The sequence below is a fragment of the Geotrypetes seraphini genome, chromosome 5 (genome assembly GCF_902459505.1).
Source record: "Geotrypetes seraphini chromosome 5, aGeoSer1.1, whole genome shotgun sequence".
Taxonomy (NCBI): Eukaryota; Metazoa; Chordata; class Amphibia; order Gymnophiona; family Dermophiidae; genus Geotrypetes; species Geotrypetes seraphini.
The window spans coordinates 94,781,969-94,797,613 of NC_047088.1; the positions used below are offsets into that span (position 1 = coordinate 94,781,969).

The window sequence follows — 15,645 nt, forward strand, 5'->3', positions numbered from 1 at the left end:
CAGAGGGCGGGCAATACTGAATCCTCCAGGGACTAAAAGAAGATTATTGAAGGTGAAAACCTAATCTTCCATTCTGTTAAGTCCCTTCTGGATTCAGTACGCTAGGTGACGTACCAAAGCAATGGCAGCGTCTAGGGAGGAAAATCGAGGTCCCAAAGCAGCATCAGAGTGAGCCACCATATCCACCCGGTAAAACTGGTATGAAGAAATGACCAAGTAGCCACCCTGAAAATTTCATCTGGATGAATCGCGTGAGACTCTGCCCACAAAGCAACAACACTTCTAGTCGATTGGGCCCTAAGGGAAACTAGCAGCTGCTTACCATGGGTGATATAAGACGTGGAAATGGCTATGAATCCATCAAGCGATCGAGGTCTTAGACACCGGCTGACCATATCAAGGCGGAGCAGTGAGGACAAAGAGATGATTAGACGGCCAAAAATCATTAGTCTTCTCCAAATAGTGGAGCAAGAATCTCTTGATGTCCAGCTTGTGCAAGATCTGATCCTTTTGCTTGGAGCCTGTGGAATGAAACGCAGGTAAACAAACCTTCTGGTTGACATGGAAGGTGGAAACCATCTTCGGTAGAAAGGAAGGTACAGTACAGAGAATAATTCCCATGTCCGTGATTCAGAGAAAGGGTTCCCTGCACAGAAGAGCTTGAAGCTGAGACAATGATGACCAGAAAGACCTTCTTGATCAGGGGTGCCAACACTTTTTTGGCTTGCAAGCTACTTTTAAAATGACCAAGTCAAAATGATCTACCAACAATAAAATTAAAAAAAACACAAAACACACAGTACGCAGAGAAAATGTTAATTATCATTTGTATTCAGGGGTTTTTTCAGAGGTCAAGGTAGATGACTTTAAAATATGCAATGTCACCTCAGCAACAACTATACAAAAATAGACAAATATACTCCCTCCCCTTTTACTAAACTGCAATAGCGGTTTTTAGCGCAGGGAGCTGTGCTGAATGCCCTGCGCTGCTCCTGACACTCATAGGCTCCCTGTGCTAAAAACCACTATTGCGGTTTAGTAAAAGGGGGCCATAGTGCAAAATATAGACAGCAGATATAAATTCTCAAAACGGACACATTTTGATCACTAAATTGAAAATAAAATAATTTTTCCTACCTTTTTGTCTGGTGATTTCATGAGTCTCTGGTTGCACTTCCTTCTGACTGTAAATCCTATATTTCTTTCTTTCTGCCCCCCTCTTTATTTCTTTCTTTCTCTTTCTCCCCCTGGCTGCCTGTCTTTCTTTCTCTCTCCCCCTGCCCTCCCCAAGTCATAGCACCAATTTCTCCACTTCCCCGATTCTTTCTCTCTCCCTGCCCCCCCTCCAAGCCACCACGCCGATTTCTCCCTGCTTCCCTGAGCCAGGCCTGGCACGTACAAGCGCCGGGCCCACAAGCCTTTCCCCCCTCCTGGCCGTCAATTCTGATGAAGAGGAAGTTCCAGGCCAGCCAGGCAGCAATTGGCTGGCTCACAACTTCCTCTCCGACATCAGAATTGACGCCAAAGGTGAAGGCTTGTGGTCCAGCGCTGGACTCATTTAGAACAGTGGTCTTTGACCTGGGGGCCGCCGCGTGAGCAGACTGCTGGGCAGGATGGACCACTGGTCTGACCCAGCAGCAGCAATTCTTATGTCCTTATGTAGGAAGAACAAGATCGCAAAGACAAAGCAATCGACTCGGGTTGCCTTTGCAATCTACTGGTTGATCGCGATCGACCATTTGGGCAACCCTGTTCTTGATCGTCAGATCCAAAAGAGTAGCATCCTTTAATGGCTTGAATGGAGCTTCCACAAGACCCTGTAGATGATGTTAAAATTCCACGAAGAGAAAGGATGATGCAAGGGAGGCTGCAAACGAAGCGCCCCCCTCAGAAGCCAGGTAACATGTGGATGAGCAGTAAGCAAACTAGAACCCCTGCGTGTCCTGAAGTACGAAAGGCCTTCAACTTGAACTTTAAGGGAGGCCACCACTAAACCCTTATCTAAACCTGTCCGAAGAAAGGCCAGGACCACCAAAATGAGAGCCCGCTCAGGCTCCAAGCGGTCCTCATCACACCACTGTTGGAAAGCCTTCCAGGCTTTGGCATAAGAAGCCATAGTTGAGGGTAAGAAGGAAATTTAGATTTGCGGTTAAGGGCAGGGAGGTTTGACAGACTGGGGCTGTTGTCGGTCGGTCGGTCGGGGAAGCGCCACAAAAGTAAGGGGACCTGGCCGGCTGTGCTGCACCCGGGGCGGGAGAGAAGGAGGTGGGAGAAGGACGCTGAAAGCACTGGGGAAGACAAAGGGGTGGAGAAGACGCTGAAAGGCCATGGGGAAGACCGGGGGGGGAAGGTCACTGAAAGCACTTGTGGAAGACAGAAGGGGGAGAAGGACGCTGACAGGGCATGGGGAAGACGGGGGTGGGTGGGTGGGGGAAGGATGCTGAAAGCACATGGGGAAGACAAAGGGGTGGAGAAGGACGCTGAAAGGACATGGGGAAGATGGGGTGGGTGGGTGGAGGACGCTGAAAGGCCATGGGGAAGACAGAGAGGGGGAAGGACGCTGAAAGGACATGGGGAAGACAGAGGGGGGAGAAGGACACTGAAAGCACATGTGGAAGACAGAGGGGGGAGAAGGACACTGAAAGCACATGTGGAAGACAGAGGGGGGAGAAGGATGCTGACAGGACATGGGGAAGATGGGGGGGAGAAGGACGCTGAAAGGAAATGGGGAAGAGAGAGTGGGGAGAAGACGCTGGCAGGGAAGAAGACAGAGATGGGGGGAGCGGAGGGAAGAAGATGGGTGCCAGACCAATTTGGAAGGGAGAAAGGGAGAGGCACAGTAACAGAGCAAATGGAAGACGCAGAAGGAAGAGAGACAGTGGATGGAAGGAACTGAATGAGAACATGAGGAAAGCAGAAACCAGGCAACAAAGGTAGGAAAAGAATTCTATTTCTTTTTTTTTTTTTTTTTTGCTTCAGGATAAAGTAGTATATTAGTTTTGTTGATAAAAATTTATAAACAAAAGAGGCTCTGGTAGAAACCCGTTTACAAAGTATGTATTCTTCCCAATTAATATTTCCAAATTAATAAAGTCTTTTTGCTTATTTGTAAATGGGTTTCTATCAGAGCCTTTAATTCAGTAGCATAATTAAATGAAGTAACTATTTCTGAAGTTTATAGGGATGGGCGGGGATGGAGGGGATTCCTCACGGGGACGGGCGGGGACGGAGGGGATTCCTCGCGGGGACGGGTGGGGACGGAGGGATTCCTCACGGGGACGGGTGGGACTTTGGCGGGGACGGGTGGGATTTCTGTCCCTGCGCAACTCTACTTCCTGTCCCGGTGAAGTCAAAAGAGATCTGTATATCACAGGCGATGAGGCCAGTTCAGAGCAACCAGAATCACGAGGCCGAGATGCATTGCTATCCGGTGGATAGCCCGACCTACCAGAGGCCATGGAGGGAACACATAAAGGAACTTATGAACCAGCCAGGCCTGAACCAAGGCATCCAGCCCCAAGTTTCCACGCTCTGTTCTTCAACTGAAGAAGCGCCTGACCTTTGAGTTCTTTGCTGAAACCATCAAGTCCATCTGGGGATGACCCCAGCACTGTATAATCAAATGGAATGCTTTCCATGAGAGGAACCATTTTCCCAGGTCCAAGACTTGTCGACTGAGGAAGTCTACCTGTACATTGTCGACTCTGGCCTTGTGCACTGCTGAGAGAGACAGAAGATGTAACTTCACCCAGCAAAACAGCATGCGAGCTTCCCGGCCCAAGGGAGTGCTTCTTGTGCCTCCTTAACGATTTAAATACACCACTGTTGTGACATTATCCTTCCAGAGTGGGCTGGAGAGTGAGTAAATACACCCACCCTACTTGCCCTTTCAGAGTGGGCTGGAGAGTGAGTAACGACAGACTAATTGCCTGAAGTTCCAGACAACTGATCAACCAACATTTCTGACAAGGAGTCCACTGCCCCTGAATGGAGCGGTCCCCACAGTGAGCACCCCAACCTGACAGGCTGGCATCTGTCATAAGAGTTATCCACTCTGAGATTAAAAAAAACTTGCTCTGGCGGAGAGCCTTCCCATGAAGCCACCAACGCAGATTGCTGCACGCTGTTTCTATCCAGGGGAGCAGCATCTGAAGGAGATGATGTTGTGGAGACCATCGAGGGAGGAGAGGGACTCCTGTAGAGGGCGCATGTGTGCTCTGGCCCAGGGGACTGCCTCCAAGGAGGCTGCCATGGACCCCAGCACCTGCAGATAATGCCAGGCCGTGGGGCTGGAAGGTCGAGGAGATCTCTGACCTGCTGCTGAAGTTTCTGTCTGCATGGCTCGTGAAGAAACACATGACCCTGCTGGGTGTTGAAGAGAAGGCCCAGATACTCCAAGGTCTGTGACAGCGTGAACTGGCTCTTCTTGAACTGGACAATCTAATAATAATAATAACTTTATTCTTATATACCGCCATACCCAGCGAGTTCTAGGCGGTTTACATCAATTAGCAAATGACCTGCATTGACAAGCAGATTTACAACAAAATTACAAGCAGATTTACAGCAAATTACAAGCAGATTTACGATAAATTACAACAATTTACAGCAGTCAGCAATGAAATTACAGCGATTTACAACAGTCTGCAATGAGGGGAAGATTTACAACAATTTAACAGAAATTGCAGCTTTGATCGAACTAGACAAGGGAAGTAGAGAGTGGGAAAAAGGGAGGGTCTGGTGAAGGAGGAAGGGGGCAGGGGTGGGGCAAGTGTTATGTGGGGTGAAGAGAATATTAAGGGTCGTGTTTGCTGAATAGGTAAGTTTTTAGTAGTTTTCTGAAGGCAAGGTAAGTGGGGGCCTCGAGTATCATCTGGGCTAGCCATGGGTTCGACTTGGCTGCTTGGAAGGCGAAAGTTCTATCGAGGAATCTTTTGAGAGGACAGTGTTTTGGTGAAGGGAAGGCGAACAGTTGAATTCTGCGTGATGTCCTGTTGTTGCAATAAAGGTTAAAGTGGGTATTTATGTAACTTGGAGAAGAACCGTTAACCGATTTGTAGCAAAAGCATGCGAATTTAAAAAGAACTCTAGATTCAAATGGCAGCCAGTGTAGTTGGTGGTAGAAAGGGGTGACATGTTCCCATTTCTTTAGGCCAAAGATGAGGCGCACTGTGGTATTTTGGATTATTTTTAGTCTCCTGGTAGTTTTCTTTGTGGCGTTAAGGAAGATGATATTGCAGTAGTCGAGAATGCTGAGGATAGAGGATTGTACAAGTAGGCGGAATGCAGTGTCATTGAAGTATTTTTTTATGGTGCGAAGTTTCCAATGTACCGAGAAGCTTTTCCTAACGATGAGGTCGGTGTGGTTTTCTAGGGATAGGTTTTTGTCCAGCGTGACTCCCAGAATTTTTATGGTCGGATCGAGGGGGAAGGTCATTCCTTTTAGTTGAATTGTGGTTGAATTCAAGCCCTGTAGCAGAGATACCACTGTCTCCACCACAAGTTTGCACTCCTGGCAAGAAGGAGCTCGGATCAACCAGTTGTCCAAATAAGGATGGACGTGGACACTTTGCTTGCGGAGAAAAGCCGCTAAAACAACCATCACCTTGTTGAAAGTTGTCATGAGCCCAAAGGGAAGAGCCACAAACTGGAAATGCTGTTGCAGAACATGAAAATGCAAAAAGCTGCGATGCTCCAGAAATATTGGAATATGGAGGTAAGCCTCTGAGATCCAAGGATGCTAGAAATTCCCCAGGAGAGACAGCAGCAATGAGGAATCTGCAGGAAGCAATTGACTGACTTGAAATCCAGAATGGGTCTCCAGTCTTTTGAGCCTTTCTTTGGCACGCTGAAGTACATGTAAGAAGTATCTGCTGAAGCCCAATTCATGTTCTGGAATGGGTTCTATGGCTCAGATGTCCAAGAGATGCTGCAGGGCAGCGCGGACCTTTGATTCCTTCTCTGGTTGACCTGCCGGCAAGTCCAGAAACAAATCCGGAGGCAAGCAAAAGAAATCTATCTTGTGCCCCTCCCGAATGATGTCCAGCACCCATTGATCCGAGGATATGTGCATCAACTCTCCTGGTAAAACTGAGAAAGTTGGCCTCCGATATGAGGAAGCCCCGCCTGACTTCTGGCGTCATTGGGGCTTTTTAGGAGCAGTAGTGGCCCAGGATCTGGATGCCTGAGGATGTCTGGAATTTGAATTGTTGTAATGGGGACAGTCTTCCTGGGAATATCTCTGGGATCCCTGACAAAATCGACAGGAGAGACGAAAATTACTATGGTCACCTCCCGAAGTCTGGCGAGACTTGTTCACAGGGAGAGACTTAGGGCAGTGATCAGCAACACTGGCCATGAGGTCATCAAGATCTTTGCCAAAAAGAAGCTGACCCTTGAAAGGAAGTCTGCTTAAAGTGGCCTTGGAGGCAGTGTCCCCAGCCCAATGACGGATCCAAAGAGTCCGGCACACAGACATCACATAAACTGAGATCATATAATAAAGGGTGTCTGCCTCATAATCCACACCGTCCATCACTAGCAGGGGACAGGCATCCATGTCCGCAGAGGGAACACTGCTTAATCTCGTATGACAGGCATGTGCTGCAAAAGAAGCCACTTCAGAAACTTTTTTAATATAACATCCACTCTACGATCCTGGGAGTCCTTTAGCACTACTCCCCCATCACTGGGGAGGGCTGTGCATCGGGTAACCTGTGCTATGGTGCAGTCCACTTTAGGTTGCTCAAAAATCTGCTGAAAATCAGGAGCTAAGGGATAAAACTTAGTCATAACTTTAGAGAGCCGGAAAGAGCTTTCTGTGGTATCCTATTGTTCTGTAACCAGATCAAGAAGCTGAGGGTGGGATGGAAAAAAGGAGAACAGCACATTAGAACAGTCCATGACTGAATACTGAGACGTGGAAGGTGGAGATCTTCCAGTCCGAGATCTTTCAGAACCTCAGCAATAAAATGGTGGACAGAGCTATGCTTAAAAAGTCTGCGGACAGAGGGATCCTCGCCCAAATCCGGACTCTCAGGGCGACCATGTTGACTAGACCCAGCAAGGGTATCAGTTGGATCCAACATAGAAGCAGATGCAGGATACACAAGAGGCATAGTATCCGCATGACAACAATGCAGTCGAGCTCTGTCATATCTGGACAAAAGGGCTGAAAAGGGAGCTCTGCCACTGGTGCAACCGGTGGAAAAGAAACAGACATACCTGCAGGCTGTGTCAAATGAACTGGGTCCGAAGAATACATTTTCCAGAGGAGTTGTATAAAGTCCGGATTGCGGGGAGGGATTGAACACCTAGTGTACTGAATCCGGAAGGGGTGTAACAGAATTCTGATTGCTCTTAGGTGGTTAAATATTGTTTAAGATCAAATTGAAACCAGAATGATAGAGTCTTATGTGTAACTTATCTCCTAAAAGAGGAAGCATTTGGTGTAATGTGGATTTCACCTTCCCTCCCTTTTATCCACTTCCCTTCTCTTTTTATAGATTTTTCATGAGGGCAGAAGAAGTTTAATTTCTGTAGCTTTTCCCAGTTAGTCAAAATAGTCCTTGACCACCAATGAACCCACCTGTTCAGGCTTGAGCCTTTATTCCCAAATGCATTTGTGATGTTTGATTGTCTTGACTGGAGTGGAAATTTCACAAAGCAGATATTATTCCCTTATATGTTTCTACACAGTGTTGTATGCACAGTATGAAATATTTACATCCTAGGTTTTGGATGTGTTGGCGAATGAAAGGAGGGACGTGAAGCAGTGCAGAAACACATGAACTCTTCAGGAGACAGCAGGAAAAGAACAGGATACTTGCAGCAAGGAATCTACTGCTGAATAGTTATTTAGCTGACTGGGATATCTCTTCCCACTGCAATCTTAAATTTCATTGGGTCATGTCAAGTCTGGGATCTTTCATCTTCCCACCAGTGCTCTCTAAACTTGCTGTTGTTTCACTCTTTGGTGTGTTGTTACCCTGCATTTCTCTCTGATCAGACCTTTTTTAATCTGTTATAGCAGTGTGTCCTGTCACTTTCCATGCTGTTCTTTCATTCCTGACTTTCTTCTTTCATTGCAGATATGAAGTGGATGACATAGATGAAGAAGGGAAAGAGTAAGTTAGTCACCCCTCTTCTTTCTGCCTGCTCTGCTGATGCTGCTCAGCGCTGGTATTTTATCCTCGCGTTCTGTGCTGTTTCCTGATGGTATTTTTTATTCTATCATTGTTGTGCCATTCACCAAATTTCACCAAAGTGTGTCCTCTTGCAGGCGGCACACTCTGAGTCGACGACGCATCATTCCTCTTCCGCAGTGGAAAGCTAATCCTGAGACAGACCCAGAAGCACTATTTCACAAGGATCAATTAGTGCTGGCACTGTATCCACAGACCACCTGCTTTTACCGGGCCCTTATCCATGCTCCACCTCAAAGGGTGAGATTCTGCCATCCCTCTCTTTGCTCTATGTCAGGCTTCAGTCATCTCTATCTCTTTCCATTTTGCCTTCTCTGCTCCTCCAGGTTCCAGCTGTCTCATGTGTAACTTGAAATGAGTCATTTTATCATCTTGTCCTTGAGTTCTAATCCCAGTGCAGTAGAGAACAAGGGGAGGGGGTCAGTTGATATCCTAGTGCATAAATATTTACTAATGCCTATGGCCTGGCTGCCCGAAGTAGGCCCGCTCTTACTAGCGGAAGCTAAGCAGTCAGGCCTGGCTAGTACCTGGTTGGGAAACCGCCTAGGAATACCAGGTACTGTAGGCTGAAGAGCCCTATGTATAGTGGAGCCACATACTGCACAGGGAGAAGGCAACGGCAAAACACTCTTGTACTCTGCCGTAAAACATCACAGGGTGGATTCCTCACTGTGCGTGTTGCTATGAGTTGGTGGCATGATCCATCCATCCATATACGTACTGAAGCTGCTTTGTAGCTTTTGAGAAGCATCTGTGCTAGAAGGTAGATGGGGAGGGGAAAGAATTCAGCCTTCCTGAATGTATGTCTTTAATGAATAAGAATAGCATAAGGTGTTTGCTGATACTCTTCTCAATTTGCCCTTTTTAGCCACAGGATGATTACTCGGTGCTGTTTGAGGACACATCCTATGCTGATGGCTATTCCCCACCTCTGAATGTTGCCCAGAGGTATGTGGTAACCTGCAAGGAGACTAAGAAGAAATAATGGAGGATGCAGAGGAAAACAAAGAACCCCCAGCATCTTTGATCAGTCGCCCATCTATTCTGTTTATCTCTGCTGGGTTTTCCCAGCTCTGAAGAGGCTGTGCTGCATCGGGACTGTCCATGCTGCTTCCAGATTCACTCCAGCCATGTCCCATCCTGTGGCTGCTCTCCTGAAACATACTTCACCTTGTTAGAAGTCCCTAGTAGAAGGGGGAGTGAGGGGTAGGGGCAGGAACTACGGTAATCATAACTTAAGTGTTCTCAGATTCCTGCATCTATATTCGCTGACCAAAATAAATCCCTTTCTAATTTAAGTTCTTAAGTATTGCTTAGCTATTCCAACTTTGTAGGGGGACCTGATTGTACAGTTGTGAAATCACATTTGGACATACAGAATCCTGCAATATTATGGCACAGCCAAGAGGAAAAGGAGAAGGGGCTAGTAGTTTTTTAGTGAAAGGAAATAGGCGCTGGCATACTACCACACACCATTCTCTTTAGTCAGAAGGAGCTCTTACAAAAAGGCACATATAGAGGGGGATGGTAATTATAAGCCATTAAATCTGACCTCAGTGATGGGGAAGTTCATAGAGCCACTACTAAATTAAAAAAGAGAATCTTGAACTTAGGAATTCAGAATCCAAACTAACATGATTTTATCAGAGGGTAATCCATGTCAAAACTGATCAATTTATTTGGGGGAGAACACTAGCATATGACATATTTTCAATATAGGAAGCTCACTAACAAAGCAAGACATCTAGAAATTAATACTAAAGTTGTAAACTGAGTTAGAAACTGGTTGGTTGATAGAAGCTAGGGTAGTGATAGCCAGTAGCAGGTATTCTCCGAGAACTGCAGGCCAAGTATTCTCACTTGTGGGTGATATCATCTGATGGAGCCCAGTGCAGATGCTGCTTGGTGCGTATTTAAGAAAGTTCTAGCAGTATCTCATCCAACATGCATGAGTCCCTCAATCAAATGATATAGCTGAAGAAGACAACTCCAAGAGAAGGTGGGTGGGTATGTAAGAATACTTGGCCTGCTATCCTTAGAGAACCTACAGGTGAGGATCTTCACTTGCTCTGAGAACAAGCAAGCCAGAGGTATTATCACATGTGGGAATCTCTAGCTACTAGGATCACCAAAAGCAACACTAGGACAATAAAACTTGAAACGTTGTGGCCTAGACATCAATTAACCTAAAACTATATTCAAACTGATTGTGAAGGTGCAGCCTGGAAAAGAACAAAACTGTGTCTAGGAGGATAGAGTTTGATTCTATACTGAACAAATTCTGCAGGACTGTCTGAGTGAACTGGCTGTTACCTCTGATATCCTGCTCAAGGCAATAGTGCGATGTGAATACATGGACTGAAGACCACATTGCAGCTTTGCAAATCTCCTCAATGGAGGCTAATCTCAAGTGGGCTACTGATGTAGCTATGGCTCTGATATTATGAGCCTTAACATGACCCTTAGGAGGCAGCCCAGCCTGGGCATAAGCAAAGGAGATGTAATTTGCCAGCCAATTGGAAAGTGGATTTGTTGCTGCCTACCCTGATGCTGTTTGGATAAAAAGCTGGGTGGACTATCTATGGACTGTAGTCATCTCCATATAGGAGGCTAAGGCTCACTTGCAATCTAAGGTATGCATTGAGTGCACTTTTGCCAGGATGGACATGACGTTTTGGAAAAAATGTTGGCAGAATAATTGACTGGTTAAGATGGAATTCCAACACCACCTTAGGAAGAAACATAGGGTACATGTGAAGATCTATTTTGTGTAAGATGAATCTGCTACTGGGACCTGAAGCTCACCGACTGCAAGCTGAAGTGACTGCCACTAAAATAACAACTTTCCAGGTCAGATACTTCAGATGACAGGAGTCAAATGATTCAAAAGAAACTTTCATCAGTTGGTTGAGAACAATATTGAGATCCCATAACACAATAGAAGGTTGGGAAAAGAAGCTTAGCTAACAAAAAGGTAACCCAGACCTCAACTGCTCCTTGTCCTGAAAAGCTGCTGAGTGAGGATCTGCTAAGGGAAAGAAAAACTCTACTGGAATATCTTACCTGTTGAGATTTAAACTTGAGAAAAGGTACAAGTACTTCTGCAACAGTATGGCTGGGAAACATTGTGTCACCAAAGCTGTGCAGACAGAAAATGTTACCCAAGCAGAGGGAGTGATTCCATGTGCAAACTGTCTTCGGCTTGAATCTCTCATGAAGAAAGTAAAGGAACTGAGAGAGAAGGTGGCAAGACTGAGCATCCGTGAGAATGACAGGTACATCGATGAAATGCTTCATTAGGCATCAAAGATTTCCAGCAGTGAGGAAGGAAGAAGAGGCCATGCTGAGGGGAGAACAGCTGGACTTAGATTATGGGACCCTGCAGAATTGATACTATGACTCCACCTGCCCTTGAACTGAAAAACTGGTTGCAGCTGTGAAAGTGGAGGAGATGAGAGCATTTCATGGAGAGGAAGGCTTAAAAGCTCAAAATCCCCATAATTGTTGTATCAGTGACCATTAGGTAGTATAAAGTAGTGGTGGTTGCTGATTCCCTTCTGAGGGGTACAGAGGTGTTCTTCTGCAGAGCAGATGATGTCCCGAGAGCTATGCTATCTACCTGATGCCAAAATCCAAGATGTTACAGAGAGCTTGCTGAGACTCATCAAGCCTAAAGACTATTATCTGATATTGCTCATCTATGGTGGCTCTAGTGATAACTGCTAAATACCTCTCCGAATGTATCAAAAGTGACTTTGTGGCTCTAGGAAAGAAGGTGAAACAGTCAGGTGTGCAGGTGATGTTCTCATCGATCCTCTCTGAGGGTAAAGACCAAGGCAGAAAAGCTCACATCCTGGAGATTAATGTGTGGATGGTGTCATCAAGAATGCTTTGGCTTCCTGGACCTTGGGATAATTTTCCAAGGACTGCTGAGCAGGGATGGTGTGCATCTATCAAAGAAGTGAAGAAATGTCTTCAGCAGCAGACTAGCTAAGCTACTGAAGAGGGCTTTAAACTAGAATCTGGGCAAGGTGATCAAAGCTCCCAGGTGAATGAATCACTAAATGTGTTTACACAAAAGGGAAAAGGGTGCAGTGTCTGGAAAGCAGTATATACTAATGCTTGAAGTATAGGAAACAAGGTTCTGGATCTAGAGGCTGCATTGGAGTTAGTGGCAATCAGAGTCGTGGTATACAGAAAACCATGACTGGGATATAGTTATACCGAGCTATAATCTTTTAGGAAAGACAGGGTAGGAAAAAAAGGAAGGGGAGTAGCATTATATGTTAAAGATCATATCAAAACCACACTGCAGAATCTGCAAAGTAAGGAAGAGGCACTGTGGGTTAATCTGGAAAGAGGAAATGGAAAATGTATTTAAATTGGTGTGATTATACAGGCCTTTTTCACAGACAGAAGAAATGGACAGATTTAATAGTAGACATTCAGAATATAGCTGTAAAAGGGAAACTATTACTAATAGGTGATTTTAACATGTCAGGTGTTGATTGGGTTAGCCCTATTGCAGGGTCTTCTATAAGTAGGGAGATCCTGGATTCTCTACAAGGAGAACTGTTCCAGCAGTTGGTAATGGAACCCATGCGGTATGAGGCCTTACTGGACTTAGGGACAGATTCTCAAAACTTATAATGCCTTTAATGACGGTTGCTAAACCGGCTCCAGTTGGTTTAGCGTGGCAGTATTTTACCAGCCGATTATCAGAAGGCTCACCGTGGTCTTTTCCAAGCTTCCTAGCAGTTTCAGACTCTGCCATGCAAATGTATTACAATGAGGTCATTTATATTAAAGTGGTAGTAAAATGGGCTCATTAATATTTAAATGAGCAGACATCTAAACATTATGAAAAGTTAACGCTAAAAAAAGGTTTGTAACCAGGCAAGCTGTTTTTTAAAATAAAAAAGTCAAAATGAGGTACCCAGGTGCTATATAAAAACTGTATCACCATCCAGGTAAAAGCTAAAAGAAAACAATATGAAAATAAAGCATTAAAAATAAAACAAAATGGAGAAAAGATCTATTAGAATGGACTTAAATGCCTCCACCCTTTTAGACTATTGTAGATATTCCTAGAGGTCTAAGGGCTGGATTCTCAAAACTCACCGGTAAAATCAGCCGGGTTGCTATAGTGGCCGTAAATAATGATTCAGAAAAGATGAGTGATTCTCAACTTTGCATGCAAATGAGGTTCACGGAGGGTCACCTAATTTCCTTGAGATCAGTTGCTGGTGATAGTGATAGGCACATGCACAGAATAGTTCACGTAAAGAGGTGTAAATGCTCATGTGCCAGGAAAAGCTACACCATAGGCATGCATATCAAGGGCATGCCTTATTGTAGCGCAATATGGGCACACGTCATAGGGGCCTCAGACTGCCGTTAAGTGCTCATGTTGCAAAAGAGATAAAAACCAGCGCTTTTATGGTGGTTTCCCTCTCATGTTGACTTCTCACTCCTCTAGTTGAAGTAATATAACTGAAAAAGCAATAAGTCCGGCGGGTGATTTCTAGTCATGGGTTTTTTGAGACGAGCCTCTAATCTAATTCACCCGCTAGAGACGCATGCCCTTGAAATTACTATGATTTATATTAGTAGTGTGTTTTCTTTTAATTTTTATCATGAGCCACAGCCAGATACATGTGCCTGAGACATGCTTTTCATAATATTACATTACATTAATTTCTTTTATTCCGCCAATACCTTGTGGTTCTAGGCGGGTTACAAAAGGAAGAGATTCTGGTCATTTCCAGGAGATTATAGGGAAGCTATATTTTGAGTTGTTAAAACCCAGCACTTTGTTTGTAGAATCACCCAGTGATGATAGAGAATCACCTAGAGTGCTCATTTTAATATTAATGGCCTCATTGTAATATTATTTTGCATGGCAGAGTCTGGCTAGGAAGCTCAGAAAAGATCACGGTGAGCCGTTTTGAGAATCAGGCGGTAAAATACTGGCATTATAAACTGGCTGGAACCATTGTAGCGACCATCGTTAAAGGCATGGTGAGTTTTGAGAATCCAGCCTAAGCTCCAAAAATGTTTGAAACTGAGGAAGTGTTTTTGAAACAATGGGAATCTATTTTAAAAGTGGGAATGTGAGCTGAATCAGAATAACAGAAAATGGATATCTACTTCCCACAAGTTCAGAAGGGAGAAGAAATGGTGGGGATATCGGAGCCAGCGTGCTGAGAGTCTAGAATCTAATTTGGGAGGTAGCTCCTTAGATTAACTCTGTCATTGGCTGATACAAAGCTCTTTTTAAAGCTTGTATGCTGTGTACCAGTAGGAGCATTCTTGAAGAAACAGATCAGCAGTCCTTGGGAGCAGAGAGCTCAGGGCAATAGACCAGCAGCTCTTGGGAGCTGGGCTTAATGCAGGTGGCCTTTGGGAGCACTCAGGCAGAAGAAAAGGGCCTTTGCAGACACTATTGATATCTGGAGAAGAGCAGAGGGAGCCCTGTTACTGGTGGTTGCTGAGCCTTGTTGAGGGCCGGTAACCAGGACCCCAACCGGAAGTTACTCCAGAGGCTCCTCTCGAAGGAGGAGAAGGCTGCTGGAATGCGGATCGGTACTAGTAGCCCAATGTAGGCACTGGGCCACTGGGGTGTGATCAGCACCAGCAGTCCAACAAGGAAGAAGGTTCCCTGGAGACCAGCAGCGGAGGTGAAGCACTCTTGGGAGGGACGGAGCCCTCAGTGTTAAGGGATAACCACCAGGAGGCTGCCACAGGGGAAAGCTCACCAGTCAGGAAGGACAGCATCCACCTACCCCTAAGAGCTTCTATGGATTGGGTGAAAACTTGGGGACTGGGTGAGGGTGGATTGGGAAGGGAGGGATCTAGGTACACAGCCATGCCTACCTAGTGACTAAGCTAAGAAGCCTAGGAGGAGCCTACAACCACATTGTTGGCAGTCAGAACTGAAAGGGCTTAAAGGTTTTGGAAATTCTGGATTTGAACTAAGAGTTAACGGTTCAAGAGACTATAAACAAAGGGACTGAATAGTATACAAACACTGTTGAATTATCTGCACTAATATTGGTTTAAGTGTGGAAGTATTGGAATTGTTAAAAGCTGTTCCTGACCATTTGTTTTCTGATTGGGCCTATGTACATAGTTTAAATAAATCAGTTTATTAGCCAATGCTCATAGAAGTTTTGGATTTTTCCTGGGGGGAGAAGAGGGTGAGCCTACTTGCTAACACTTCTTTTCCCTAAGTGGAGGCACCGAGCACTAACCGAGTGAGGGACTGACGGAGCCTGCCTTCGGAGAACTCCAGCCAGGTTGGGTCTGGGACCCAGAACCCCCCTGAAGGAGGCGTTATACTTATATGTGCCAGGAAACAGTTGTATATCGTAACATGCAAATATTAAGTCATATAGCTGGGGAATACATGAGTAGCTTTCTGACTTACCTAGGCCATGCT

The 15,645-nt window shown here is 45.4% G+C and overlaps 1 protein-coding gene across 4 annotated transcripts in view; it reads left to right on the top strand.

Annotated features, from left to right (window-relative positions):
* The window catches only part of SGF29 (SAGA complex associated factor 29), a 45,122-nt gene extending 29,754 nt beyond the window's left edge, over positions 1 to 15,368 (top strand). For all 4 annotated transcript variants that reach the window (XM_033945096.1, XM_033945099.1, XM_033945097.1 and 1 more), the window contains 3 exons: positions 8,091 to 8,126; positions 8,282 to 8,444; positions 9,073 to 15,368. In XM_033945096.1, coding sequence (XP_033800987.1) covers positions 8,091 to 8,126; positions 8,282 to 8,444; positions 9,073 to 9,189 — 316 coding nt within the window. In that variant the 3' untranslated portion in view covers positions 9,190 to 15,368. The remainder of the gene's footprint in view (positions 1 to 8,090; positions 8,127 to 8,281; positions 8,445 to 9,072) is intronic.
* The last annotated feature ends 277 nt before the right edge of the window (positions 15,369 to 15,645 follow it).